Source organism: Centroberyx gerrardi, chromosome 3 (assembly GCF_048128805.1).
Source record: "Centroberyx gerrardi isolate f3 chromosome 3, fCenGer3.hap1.cur.20231027, whole genome shotgun sequence".
Lineage (NCBI taxonomy): Eukaryota > Metazoa > Chordata > Actinopteri > Beryciformes > Berycidae > Centroberyx > Centroberyx gerrardi.
In genome coordinates this window covers 5,607,515-5,620,292 of record NC_135999.1, presented here as the reverse complement: position 1 = coordinate 5,620,292, position 12,778 = coordinate 5,607,515, and the positions used below count along the sequence as shown (strand labels likewise).

General features: G+C 41.3%; 1 protein-coding gene across 1 annotated transcript; it reads right to left on the bottom strand.

Annotated features, from left to right (window-relative positions):
• Positions 1–375: 375 nt before the first annotated feature.
• On the bottom strand, positions 376–12,491 carry ift56 (intraflagellar transport 56). Its single transcript, XM_071922553.2, has 18 exons — positions 12,233–12,491; positions 11,787–11,933; positions 10,902–10,994; positions 10,536–10,650; positions 10,273–10,322; positions 9,739–9,884; positions 6,410–6,581; positions 5,671–5,745; positions 5,372–5,474; positions 4,664–4,719; positions 4,215–4,268; positions 4,056–4,119; positions 3,887–3,975; positions 3,421–3,504; positions 3,265–3,334; positions 1,679–1,785; positions 970–1,103; positions 376–766 (listed from the first exon to the last, which is right to left on the bottom strand). Exons 1-18 carry the CDS (start codon positions 12,233–12,235, stop codon positions 652–654), a joined length of 1,677 nt encoding a protein of 558 aa, XP_071778654.1. The 5' UTR covers positions 12,236–12,491; the 3' UTR covers positions 376–651.
• Positions 12,492–12,778: the final 287 nt, after the last annotated feature.

Genomic DNA, 12,778 nt, shown 5'->3' with positions numbered 1-12,778 from the left:
AGCGCAGCTCTCGTTTGATGCCATTCTTACCCTATCTATTCAGGAAAATGCTGAATTGTGCATTTTTCTACAATGGCCCACACACACACACACACGCAAACATGAAATCCCAAACGGAAGCAAACAAGCCAGATGATTGGCTTTCTGGGTTACCCACCCCGACCCAACTGATTTATAGGTGCACCACCACTGATGGCCACCTGTTGATATACAGTTTTAGTATATGAGTCATACTTAGAATTGCAATAAACTGTGTGAAGTAAATTATGTTTTAAGCTGTTGCACTACAAAACCGTACAAAGTCATCACTGGCAACAAGGCAAAGGTAATAAAAAAAGAAAATATCATTTAATACCTTTTTCCAGTCATGTTTTCAATACAAATATACTTTCAGAATTTCAATATGATACAAAATTGACACCTTTTCAATACAAAACACCACAGTAGAGCACAGAATAAATAGCTCCATCTTTGCTACGATAAAACAATAGCTTCACCTTCCTTTGTTTCAATTGGCATAGATATTCATACATAATTAGATACATAAAACAAACCAGGTGAAAAGACCAAACGCACTATAATAATTGCTGACGAATGCATAATATAGCTAATGTTGATGTGTAGTAAGCTGAAGTTCACAGCCAGAGGTTACTATGAGAGGAGAACTCTGTTGTCTTTGGCCCACTTCCTCAGCGCTCTGATGATGTATTCAACCTGGGGGTTTCCTGAGTTTCGGAGCAGGGGCACCACCTCTTTAAGTGTCTCCCTAGCAAACAAACAAGGAAACAAAAAAACATGAGATCAAAAACATCTTTCATGTGTCCTATATTTAGACATCACACCCTGCTCTAATGGAGTCCAGACGTTAATCATTTTCACAAAGGAGTAAAAGGAACTATGAAGAAAAACTTTTTAAAGAAGTGCACCAATAAAACCGAGACCCAAAATATGACAGAGAGACAAACATACTTGGACTCCCTGCCTGCCAGTATGAGCTGGAAGACGCCGACACAGGCGCCTCTCTTGCCCTCCCAGTAGTTGGAGCCCGGGTCCAGTTTCTCCAGTGCGTCAAACGCTTTAGCCGCATAGTAGAACTGGCCCATCTGAAACCAGCGGGATGGAATCGTGAGCACTGGGACGCAACATGCCGGTTTCTCAGGCACGGAATAAACCAATTCCTATGCAAATTAGTTTTCTATCTCCACTGAAAGCAGGACTATGCATGTTAGTGAAACCCGCCCGCACCTGTGGCTGCATCATAAAAGACAAGGAGGGCAGTGAGGGTGTGTTGAGTGATGACACCGTTTAACAATGTTAATAGAAAAGTTAAAATGCACTCATGTAGGATAATAATATGGTGATTCAGAAGAGAAGTAGTAGTTCTGGAATAACCAAACTAGGCTCTACACGATATTTTAAAAAAAATACTGAAAATATTTGATACATCTGAGCTCAAGTAGCCACTAAATTGGTACCTCAGGACAGAAGAGCCCCTCCCCTCAGAATAAATTAGAGTATTCTAACCAAGGAACAGACAAATGAAGACATTCACTTTTAACAGTGGCAGCAAAGTCCACAAAAAGCGTTTTAGGGCAGAAATGCATTTGCACATGCGTTTCCATTTGAGCGGTCAGCGCAGGTGATACTATGTGACTCAGCAGGCAGAGGATGACGTCACCTTGTAGCAGTCGTTGGCAACGAGCTGCAGCAGGCTGAAGGAATCGGAGGAGGTGCCCATCTTCAGATAGAGCTCCCAGGCTAGCCGACCCTTCTGGTTCATTATGTCTGACAGGGACAAGAGGAACGCTCATTAATCCATCATTCAGTCTGTGTTACGGTGTTACAGATCCAAATTTGGAAAATGTTAAGGGCCTGCGGGCTTGTTTTATGGATATGGATTAAGCCAAGAGAAGAAAAATCTTTTTAATGGATATTTCCATTTCTTAGAGCTGTTGAGCGTAGCAGTAGGTGAAGTCGAGGTGCGCAAGAGCGGCCCTGGATTCTTTAGAGGCCTGCAGCTAGAAATCTGGGAGCGATGTTTGATTTGGATTTTTTGTTTTCTTGACCTTGAGAAAGTTGTCCATGCTTTTACGGCATCTGGTGTAGACAACTGCAGTTCTTTTCACCTCCGTCTAAAAAAACATCTCGCCTGTCTGCAGCTGGTCCAAACGCAGCGAGGCTGTCAACCAAAACTAACAGACAGGATTATATTACTCCTATTTTGCCAATTTTGCGCTGGTTGCCTGTTAGTTTTAGAATTGATTTCAAGATTTTACTGATTACTTTTACAGCATGGCTAGGCCTTCTCAGACCTTTTAACCCCCTATGAGTCCAAGTGAAACCGGTGATCCGTCCCAAAGTCTAAAGAATCAAGGTGATCGGATCTTTACTGTCCATTTCTCAAAACACATTTTTACAGACTTTTATATAGCATTTATACAGCATTTATATAGTTACTTTCTACCTATTTGTTTTATTCTTATGTAGCCATGTTTTGATTTGTGTGGAAATTTTATCGCTTTCCTGATTGTCTTTTATTTATAATTACTTAAATGACATATTCAGTGAAAATTGTAGATGACCTGTATGCAGTTTCATCATATCTCAAAAAATGAAATTATTTTTTGTCTATATTTTCTTAATACTTTGACTAATCTTAGTAAAAACTATTTTCAAAAATTGCAAAAATTGTTAATATAAAGTGATGTGATTTTCAGAATTTATCTTCAATATTGAATTTATGACAATTATTTGAATTGTGTCCTCATTGTCAAGTAAGCCTTCAGTGGCAGGGCCATGGGTCGGCCAGTGGGTGGCAACAGTTAGGGGCCAAAACGCAGTTATGACAGACTGAGGCATGTGTTCATCAATGATGCAAACAAATAAATACTGGATTTAATAATCATTTGATTGCCAGAAGTTGCTGTATTTACAGTATGATATTTTTCTACTGTATATAATTTTTACTTATGCCAATAGGTAATATGGTAATAGCTCATTGCATGATGCCTGCTAATACTACTATGCAAAATCTTTCATGCCAATAGACTATTCTGATACACTAATGCCAGTGCAGCCTATTGTTATGATCTACAAGTTCCTCTGACATTATTTAGGCCCAACAGATTGCATTTTTCCAGTATTTTCCTCATGAGTAAATGGCTAAGCTATTCCCGGCTGCCTTACGGCTGCTTGCAGCTATATTTGGTTTTGCAATTAAAGATATTATTAGTAGCAGAATTACTATCACATTGCCTTACTTACAGCAGCGTGCCAGCCAGCTTAGGTAAACATAGTCATTCTTGATCTTTTCACTCTGAATCAGCAGAAAAACCTGAAACAGACATTACAAATTAATCAGTAATAATTAATAATCATAATTACTTAACATAATTATTCATGTTTACTCATGTATGGTACCTCTTCTGCCTCTTTGTAGTTACCAAGCGCCGCTTTAGCCTGAGCATAGTTGAAATTGAACGTATCGTCGTTATAGAAGTAACTCTGCAAAACAGAAAAGCACAATTTTGAAAATCCTGTCCTCTAGCCTACACAAGGATGTTGAGTATCCACATATCCAGAAAAAAAAACAGTGCACATAAATTGTCAGTTTTTTGTTAGTAGAAACCCAGAACGAGTCACAGGGAAAGAAAAAAACCACACACACACACACACACACACACACACACACAAACATACCCCTGCATAAATGTACAGTATCTATCAAGCACCACTTGTGATCTGAAGTGGTGCTTTTCACCCAGTGTGTGGGAGTCTTTTTATTCAATCCCATCTTACGCACTCGTACCATAACAAAGTAATATTGCAGCAGCTCTCCACTGGAATCTGCGGTACAATAGTGTGCCTCACACTGAGCAAAGCTAACCTTGACGGAGTTGAGATATATGAGCACATCTTCAAACTGTCTCAAGAGGAAGAAGCAGGAGGCCATGCACTGTCTGCCGGGGATAGTATCTGAAAGGACAAAAACACCGTTACACACACACACACTTTTCCTTCAAGGGTGAAACTGATCAGATTTCTATTCAATCTACCGCATTCGCTGGCCGAGCCTCCAACCAGCTGGAAGAACTGTTGAGCGATTTTCAGGTGATCCCTCTGAAAGGTACAAGCACAGTACACACACATTAGCTGCACATTCACTGCCTTGATATTTGTTTACATGTAACTCCTCATTTACCAGAAATACTCACCGATCCAATATCTTGTCCCAGTGCAGCATTTACCACTCCTTTCAAAATATACTCCTGAGAAAATAAGAAATGATCAGAGTGAAAACCTTAATATGCTCTCTGTCCAGTCTATTAATGGTGAAAAGGAGAGAGGCTTCCCTGATTATGTTGATACACAGGAAGATAAAATATTTTAAAGCAATATTTCACATGTAGGTAGGGCATCAACAAGTGAAATACAGTCACCTGGTCTAAGAATCTCACTTCTAACACAAACATGACATAGTCCCAGATAATATTTCATTCTATGTACCGGTTCTTCCACATTGGAAATTATCCTGACTGCCCATGTGATGCCAGATCCACAGGGCAGCTAATGATGTTTCTGATGGAGGTGTGTGTGCTAAAAAAGTGACACGATACCACATGGAAACATCGCTTTAAACACCAGGGTCGTGTAGAATCATCACCTGAGGTGTGGTTGGCACCAGGTCTTTGATGAGGTTGTAAGCCTCCTGGACGTCATCTGGAAATGTAAAATGAGAATGAGTGTGAGTATTAGTTTCTTCTAAAACCCAACACTTGTAACAACATTGCAACATGAAAGCAAGGGCACTGAATCCAAAATGTGACTGAATAAGGACTGGGCAAAGGAAAAAGGAATAATCCCATGTTGTCTGCTTTTTTTTTTTAATCACCCCCGGAGATATTTGAGAATATTAAATAAAGGAGAGGAGCATTTGACTCAGCTAGTCTTGCCAGTATTATCTCCACCTTTGAGGGTGTTAAAGGGTTTAGCAAGCTAAATCAAGTGCCTCTCAATATTGTGTGAAATGGCACTACCTTGTTATATACATACAGTATATAAGCTGTGGTGGTCTCATCTGGTTGTATATATTATACTGCAGCAGTTGCATCATTTCCAGCTCACTTTAAACTGATCACACAGTATGTTTAACAAGAATACTGTCACCTCAGATCCATTAATTAATATTTGTATAGGTGATTGCATTTGTAAGCAAAGGTCTCAATATGAGATTCACTTTTATGCAAGCAATCATTTGTAGGAGTCATGATTAAGCAAATAGTGGATATCTCATTTCAGAATAAAACTCTTGATGTATTTAGATACAAATCTCTATGTTTTTGTCAGGGAAGCTTCAAAGCTGTGGCCACACCTTGTCTGAGATAGTAGATGACCAGGTTGAGTCTGGCCTCTGGGATCACATCGATCAGAGGAGGCAGCACCTGCAGCGCCCCTTCCCCACCACGGAACACCACCTGCCGTACAGTGGGCACACACACACACACACACACACACACACACACACAGAAGAAGACATTCAGAGATAGGCAGGGAGGAAAGAGGAAAAGTAGCATATGAGTCACTAGTATATGCATGCATGCAAACGCGCACGCACACACACAACCACACACACACTCACAGAGTTACTGTTAGAGCTTGTGAAGAGCTTACCAGGTTGTGTCGGATAAGCTCCTTAGCAAACTCAAAGGAGCAGGAGGAGATGTCGATTAGGTTCTTCAACTCCGCCTGAGAGAGGGGGCGCACATTAAGTCAAACCCACCGCCGGCTTAACTCCTCCCAAAGACATTACAAGGGCAAGCGGATACTGACCATCAATTGTGCATGAAAGGGTAAAAAAACAACAACAACAACAACAACAAAAACGCAGTACAGTTCCAGTAAAGGACAAATTCTGTACATAGATCCAACAAAAACAGTTAAAAAAAAACTGTTCCCACTAATGGTTAAAGTTGTCAGAACGTGTGCCATTGCTTCCATTTGCATTGTATTTAAAGTCACAATGATTGTTCAAAAATCTGTGATGATATTATTGGTTGGAATTTTTATGTACGCCTACTGATGTATGATGAAGCAACCAGTTCTCCAGGAGGAAAATGGAATGGGGTTTTGACATGACAATATGAATGCAATACAATAAAAATGTTCATTTTTTGACATGTATTGTTAAATAGCTGTATGACATGGAAAAACTGGTTAACAAGGTGAGAAAGTCATTGTTCATTTCATTGCGACTTTGATGTAAGCTGTGACTTGTTTTTGTTTTTTGCCCTTGAAACCCTTTTAGTGACTAATTCCTACACAGGTGTCACTTGCAAGAGACTTCAGGCTGACTGAGAGTCTCTCTGTCACAGTAAAGGATAAATAAAATATCAGCTGGGACGCTGCGTACCTCGGCCGCCTTGCCGTTGTAGAGCCTGAAGTGGTTGCAGGCCTTGAGGTTGAGGGCGATGGTGGAGTCGGGGATGCTCTGCAGGTAGACCGCCAGCACCTCCTGGGACACGTCGTAGTAGTCCAGCTTGTAGTAACACAGAGCCACGTACACTTTCAGGGCCAGGAATTCTCTGAAAAGACCAGATTCATTTCACTCATTTCATCACTTCACTGTGTGCTGGAGGATTTTTCCCAGGAAAAAGACCTAGCTGACACTGGGTGTTTAGCAAATATAGCAAATGTCAAAACGCTGTAGTTACTGGTCACACTTCATTTCACTTCATTTAAGTGTTGCACCAGCGCCAGGAAAGAGCTCCAGCAGTAAGTTCAGCACAAAATAAAAGGGAAAGAACATCCAGCAGTGCCTTGGTGTTTGTATTTAATCCAGAAAGGTGATTGATAAGCACGGTCTTTACAGTGAATGAAATTTACTGTTGCATATTAAGTGCGCTGAAATTGTTTCGCAGGATTCCCGACAGTGATTAATGCAACAGACTGCACTCGTATTCCATCACCGCAGCCCTGGGCAACACGAGGCCGACTTTGTGAATATGAAATCTTTTCACAGCCTCGACGTGACACAATATTGTATCAGTGCGAAGAATGAACACTGTGTCTTAATGACGCGTTTACACTATCTGCAGTTTTCCTCCAGCAATCCTCTCCGGCCTTGGCAGCAGCAGCACTGTTACTTTCACTGTTAGAATGTTTTTGTATTGCTCATATTTATGCATCATAACAGTTTGTTCTTTTTGAGAGAACAACACAAATGTTATCCATTTCTTTCCCGTACCCACTTTTACAACCCACTACGTATTGAAATTGTCGGCAGCATATGTTAACATAATCCCACATTTATTTATAGTGTATTGTTTTTGTTTGATTCTTTTATTATTTTCTACCATTTTTTTATTGCTTCTTTTTATATTCTAGTTGTGTGCTCATATGATATTTAATTTTCCCCGCTGAATCATATTACTTTTGCTGCTGCAATGACCTAATTTCCTCACGGGGATCAATAGTTTCATCTTATCTCATATTAAATCTGCTGCTCTGGGTCTGTCCATGTTGCATGTGATTGGCTGTTTGTTACAAACCCCGCCTCTTTCATGTGAACGTGCTCATAGCTGGATAGGTAAATCCTGGGTTGACAGAACCAGATGATAACCAGCTAGGTGAGACCGGTTATCCAGCATTGCCAATGTTTGGTTTTGTGAATCCGGCTAATGCAAAGATAGCCTGACTATGCTGAACTCGCTTTGTTGAACATTGGTGCAGAACAGTGAGTCTAGAAAGAAGCCCTTGCTCTTTGATTCTGAGGGACTGACACCAAAACCTGCTGTTTACCGTTGATGTTTTAGATCGCTGAAACATTTTCTGCTATTACACTCCATTGTAGCTGCACTGGAAATATCTGGATGTGACTTTATGTTGCCTATGTTTTGCCAACAATCCACGGGAAAAAGACAAATACAACAATATGGACCCAGTAATCCAACATACATCACAAATAGTTTTTTCACAGTGGTTAATTGTTTAATTTTTCCTTTAATTTAGACCAACAGCCCAGTAGATTTGTTCTAAAGTGCTAAATGGCTTAGCTCCAAAATACACTTCTGACCTGCTCCTAGGATATGAGCCACCCAGACCTCTGAGGTCATCTGGGACCAGTCTGTTGTTCCCAGGGCGAAAATTAAATCTGGTGAAGCTGCTTTTAGTAATTATGCTCCCAATTACTGGAATAAACTTCCAGAAGCACTGAGATGTGCTCCCACTGTCAGTTCTTTTAAAAGTTGGCTCAAAACATTCCTTTTCTCTGTGGCCTTCTGCTAAATCATCTGTATGTAGCAGCTGTAACAGGTGGTAACAGGCTGTAACAGGTGTTATCTTTATTTACGTCTTTTATTTATTTTATTTATGTTTTACCTATTTTATACAAAATTATTCATCAATTGGCGTCACGAACAGGATCCCAACAGGAGTCTAGAGGAACTCTGGTGAGTAGTTTCTCCGCTCTAATGGGATCCTCAAACCTGTATTGAGAATTGAAGGATTTCTTGAAGTTTATAAATGTATCAATAGATGATCTGTGTATTGTTCTAAAGGAACATTTACAAGTCCTATAGGGGCTGTGGGGCCCGCCTATAGGGTGGGGTAAGACCACTGGAAAGACTCTAGGCTCCTTCGAAGAATCCTTCGAGATCTCATCTAAATTTATTTCCTTTTGAGAGGAAAAATTGAGGGAGTCACTCTGAGAAGCTCCGGTGTTTCCGGGAGGTCTTTTAGGTGGTGATTATCTTTGAATATCCTCAGGGGTAAGGCACACTTAATTTGATACTGGCTGACCAGAGGTGTCACCGGTGTGAGAGTGACTGCTCAATATCTTTCTTTCTTTCTTTTTTAATGTCATTTTAAATAGTTGTGGAGTGGAGGAGTGTGTATGTATTTTTTCTGTTTTATGTGAAGCACATTGTATTTGCCTTGTGTATGAAATGTGCTATATAAATAAAGTTTGCCTTGCCTTGCCTTGTCTTTTTCTGGAGCAGGAAGCATGTGTAGTGTAAAGGTTTATAGCTGGTAGTGAGAGCACACAAACCAGATGGATCCTCAACTGCATTATAAACATTTGTATCTAGTATTATGCTTTGTATGTAGCATTATATAGCTATTACGTGTGAATGTGATGAAAGTCTACAACCCAATGAACTTGTGCCTCCTGCTTTTTGAGAGGCTTAGGTGTGGTAGCATCATCAGCGGGATGGGTTTTAAACAGCAATGGACAGTTGAGGACTCACTGACACAAAACAACATGTAGGAACGACACTAAGGCTGTTGGAACGTGGGCTGGCATTGCGGGATGAACTCAAAAGTCGTTGCTGAGGAAAATATGCAAATTCTTGCATGACAATATTCAGGTTTTGATATTTTTGCATTTTTCTGTGGGCAGTCAGACAAAAAAAAAACCACTGAAGTGAGACAACACTTCAACAGAAAGAGTGTTCAGAGCTGCAGAGGGTTGCAGCGAGGGTTCTCAGATCTGCTGAGCACCTCATGAAAAATCAAACTACACATCTGGGACCACAGATGCTACACAAGCGTGGATCGATCTTTGAGAGAACTGTGGTGAAATCAACCTATTTCATATCCGTTGTGCCACTAAAGATGTTTCAGCTTTTAGAGGAAGCTAAAAACTGCAATGGCACTTGAATGTCATTCTTGGGAGTTACACTCTTCTCTCATCTGTTTCTTTCTTTTAGGTATTTCCCTCTATTTTAGATAACGACAGACCTGTTCTGCAGCAGAATGCGTTTGTAGATGTCGATGGCCTCCTGGTAGTGGGAGCGCATGTAGTGGATGGACGCCAGGCTCAGCTGGTCCTCCGTCACGTCCTCCAGGTTCTGGTGGAAACCCATCAGCTTCTTCTCATCGTTGAACTGAGACACAGACGGGACAGACAACAGACAATGAATGAATATGTAGAGATGTGATCAGGGTGACACAAAAAAAGCTGAAAAGAATGGTAGAAACGCAGGAAAACTTGAATCTCCATAAGAAATAAACAGGAATTGTGCGTAAAAAAAACGAAATACTGAGAAACATTTGAAAAGCCCCGTCTCAACTGGGGATTTTTTTCTTGAACAATCATCAGCTTTATCTCTGTGATTGAGACACACAGAGGAAGGAAGTAGGAACCCACGTACTTTACGTCTGTGAATGAGTTGAACTGACGTAGGGAGCGAACTGTATGATAAGTGATGGCGTCGTGGTAGAGAGGAAAAGTAATGGTATATATGGTATATATTACACTAGAGGTTTTCCTACCTTGTGAGCCAAGTGGAAGAGGAGACGATTCTGGAGGGGAGACACTGGAGCTACAGAGAACAAGAGACGCCAAATGGGAGTTAAACAGCAAAACATGAGAAGAAGAGGCAGGATTTGTTAGCATCATAACGTGGCTCCCAACAACCGCACACCTGACTGAACAGTACTGTAAGTTGCTCTGAAAAAAGGTATTACATAATAACCGAAGGGAAGGGTGATTTGAGTAACAACATTTTGAGTTTTTCCACAGGTATGATGCCTACCTTTAGATGCAGCCTCCTCAGCCTCTCTGTAGAGCCCCAGGAAAAACAAGGTACAGGCCAGGTAGACCCACACATCTGCAGGACATTCAGCCTGCGTGGTCAGAGACTTGTACTCCTGTCATAACATGATAAGGAAACATTGTGGGTGTGACCGGAACCACGCAAAAGGCAGGAAAAAATATGGAAAATCAAGCTAATTGGGGACATTGGTTATGTAAATAATACATGTAGAATAGTATATATGTTATTTACACAGTAAATCCTTTCTGCATGTGTGCCGTTTCTTCTACACCCAGCTACGCACACTCATGCAGACACACACACACACACACACACACACACACACACATAGACAAGAATAACTACCTCCATAGCTCTCTTGTAATCTCCCAAGTGAAAGGCGCAGTAGCCAATCCAGAGGTCTGCATGCTCCTCTCGCTCTCCAATATCTCTCTGGAACTGGTGGGGACACAGCAACACATCAGCAGCAGCAACACTTCAGTGTGGGGGGTGGGGGGGAATGTTTGGTTCTGAAACATATCGGTTCGCAACTGGGCCCATTCTAGGATCATTTCCAGTAGGTGTTGCAGTTTAAAGGAATAGTTCACCCCAAAATTAAAATTCGGTCAGTTTCTACTCACCCCCATGTCAGTCAAAACTCCACTGAAGTTTGTAGGACCACCAAACCACCCCATTTTGCTCTTGTTTGGTATTTAAATCATGGTATACCATCAGTTGTGTTGTAATTGCAATTGTAATTGCAATTGTAAATGCAATGACGTTAAAGGAAACACTGCAATAGCAACAAAACTCCCATGTGATCTGATCATGATTCATCCAGCTAACCCAGGCTTGACTCCTGTTTTGGGAAAGACAGTTTGAGGCATTTCTGTGGCTCAGCATTCTACAGTGTATACTGTAAGACATGACTAAGGAAGTCAAAAAGTCCAATTATGAGTCAAAGGTACAGGGGATGACAAGACCCTGTATCCGTACCGGCTCTATTGGTGCTGGACTGTAGCTGACCCTGACCTCTGACCCCCCTGTGGAGGGGGACGAGCGAAAAGAGAATTTCCCTTCGGGGCATCAGTGACATATCACCACATTGTTATTATTATTATTAGAGTTTGTGGGTTTTCCCTGAAGCAATCTGCTAGATGTGGATCTGCTATTAGTCCTGGAATGTACTGCAATGCAACAGAAAGGGCCAGAGAGGAGTGTGTGTGTGTGTGTGTGTGTGTGTGTGTGTACCTCTAACAATGTCAAGGCTCCCAGATAGTCTCTCAGTTGCAGGTATTCCTCCAGGCGGGGAATCTTCTTTGTCTTGTTTTTCTTCTTCTTCTCACTGACACTTGCTGGTGCCTCTCCTCCCACGGCTGGCTTCACACGAGACAGGATCTGTCAAGGTATAAAACCGAAATTAGATTTGACATGACAAGACTTTGTGGGGGCGGGGGGCAAAAGAAACACTGTAAAAGAACTGTATGAGACTGCCGATAGCCAGCACCTGGCTTTTAAGAAAACATTATGCCACTTGGCTGCTTGGTATTGAAACACAGTGACAATGACTGAATGAGATAATGTGGAATGAACGAAGTTTGCAGGCTAGTCAGCTGGCTGCAACAAAACTGATGCAATGAGTTTCTATAACCGTATCTGGTGTAACTTTCCTGTCCAAAGCTCTTTGCTACACTCACCATGTCAGAGCCGAAGTCTTTCTCGAATGCAGGTAAGACTGGGCGGCTTGTTTACCTCTATCCAAGGTAACGTTGGGTGCACCTATGAAAACACGTTAAAAATTTCTGCTAACTGGCTAACGTTAGGTGTTAACTAACGGAGCCACTGCCAGCTTTCATTGAAACCGGACAGATACCATACCCAATTAAATTAACATTTTATGACACAAGGACTACCACGACCGTTCTAATATAACATTAATCTAACAAGCTGAGTAGTAAACTAGCTAATACAGGATTTTGCTTTGTATCAGTTTGTAGCCGATAGTTTCCCAGCAGCAGCGTGGATAACAACGTCCGGTCCGTTATTTTCAAAATTAAGGCAAATGCAAAGTCTAGACCATCTACACGACAGTACATCATTTCAGCACACATTATGTTTCTTCCTTTAAGATGTGATGACTCGAGTGTCGGGTGCCAACTAAAGAGGAAATAAATTGGGCACAACAATATTGCAGTATAATTCTGTAGCAACACGCTCGCGAGACATTTATTTTGTAATGAAGA

What these genes read in the sequence shown, in the direction of transcription:
- ift56 (XM_071922553.2), bottom strand. An exon ending in ACAACGGCAAGGCGGCCGAG is followed by an intron (nt 5,746 to 6,409) that starts GTACGCAGCGTC and finishes CCCCTCTCTCAG; the next exon opens with GCGGAGTTGAAGAACCTAAT. An exon ending in CTGGCAGGCAGGGAGTCCAA is followed by an intron (nt 767 to 969) that starts GTATGTTTGTCT and finishes TTTGTTTGCTAG; the next exon opens with GGAGACACTTAAAGAGGTGG.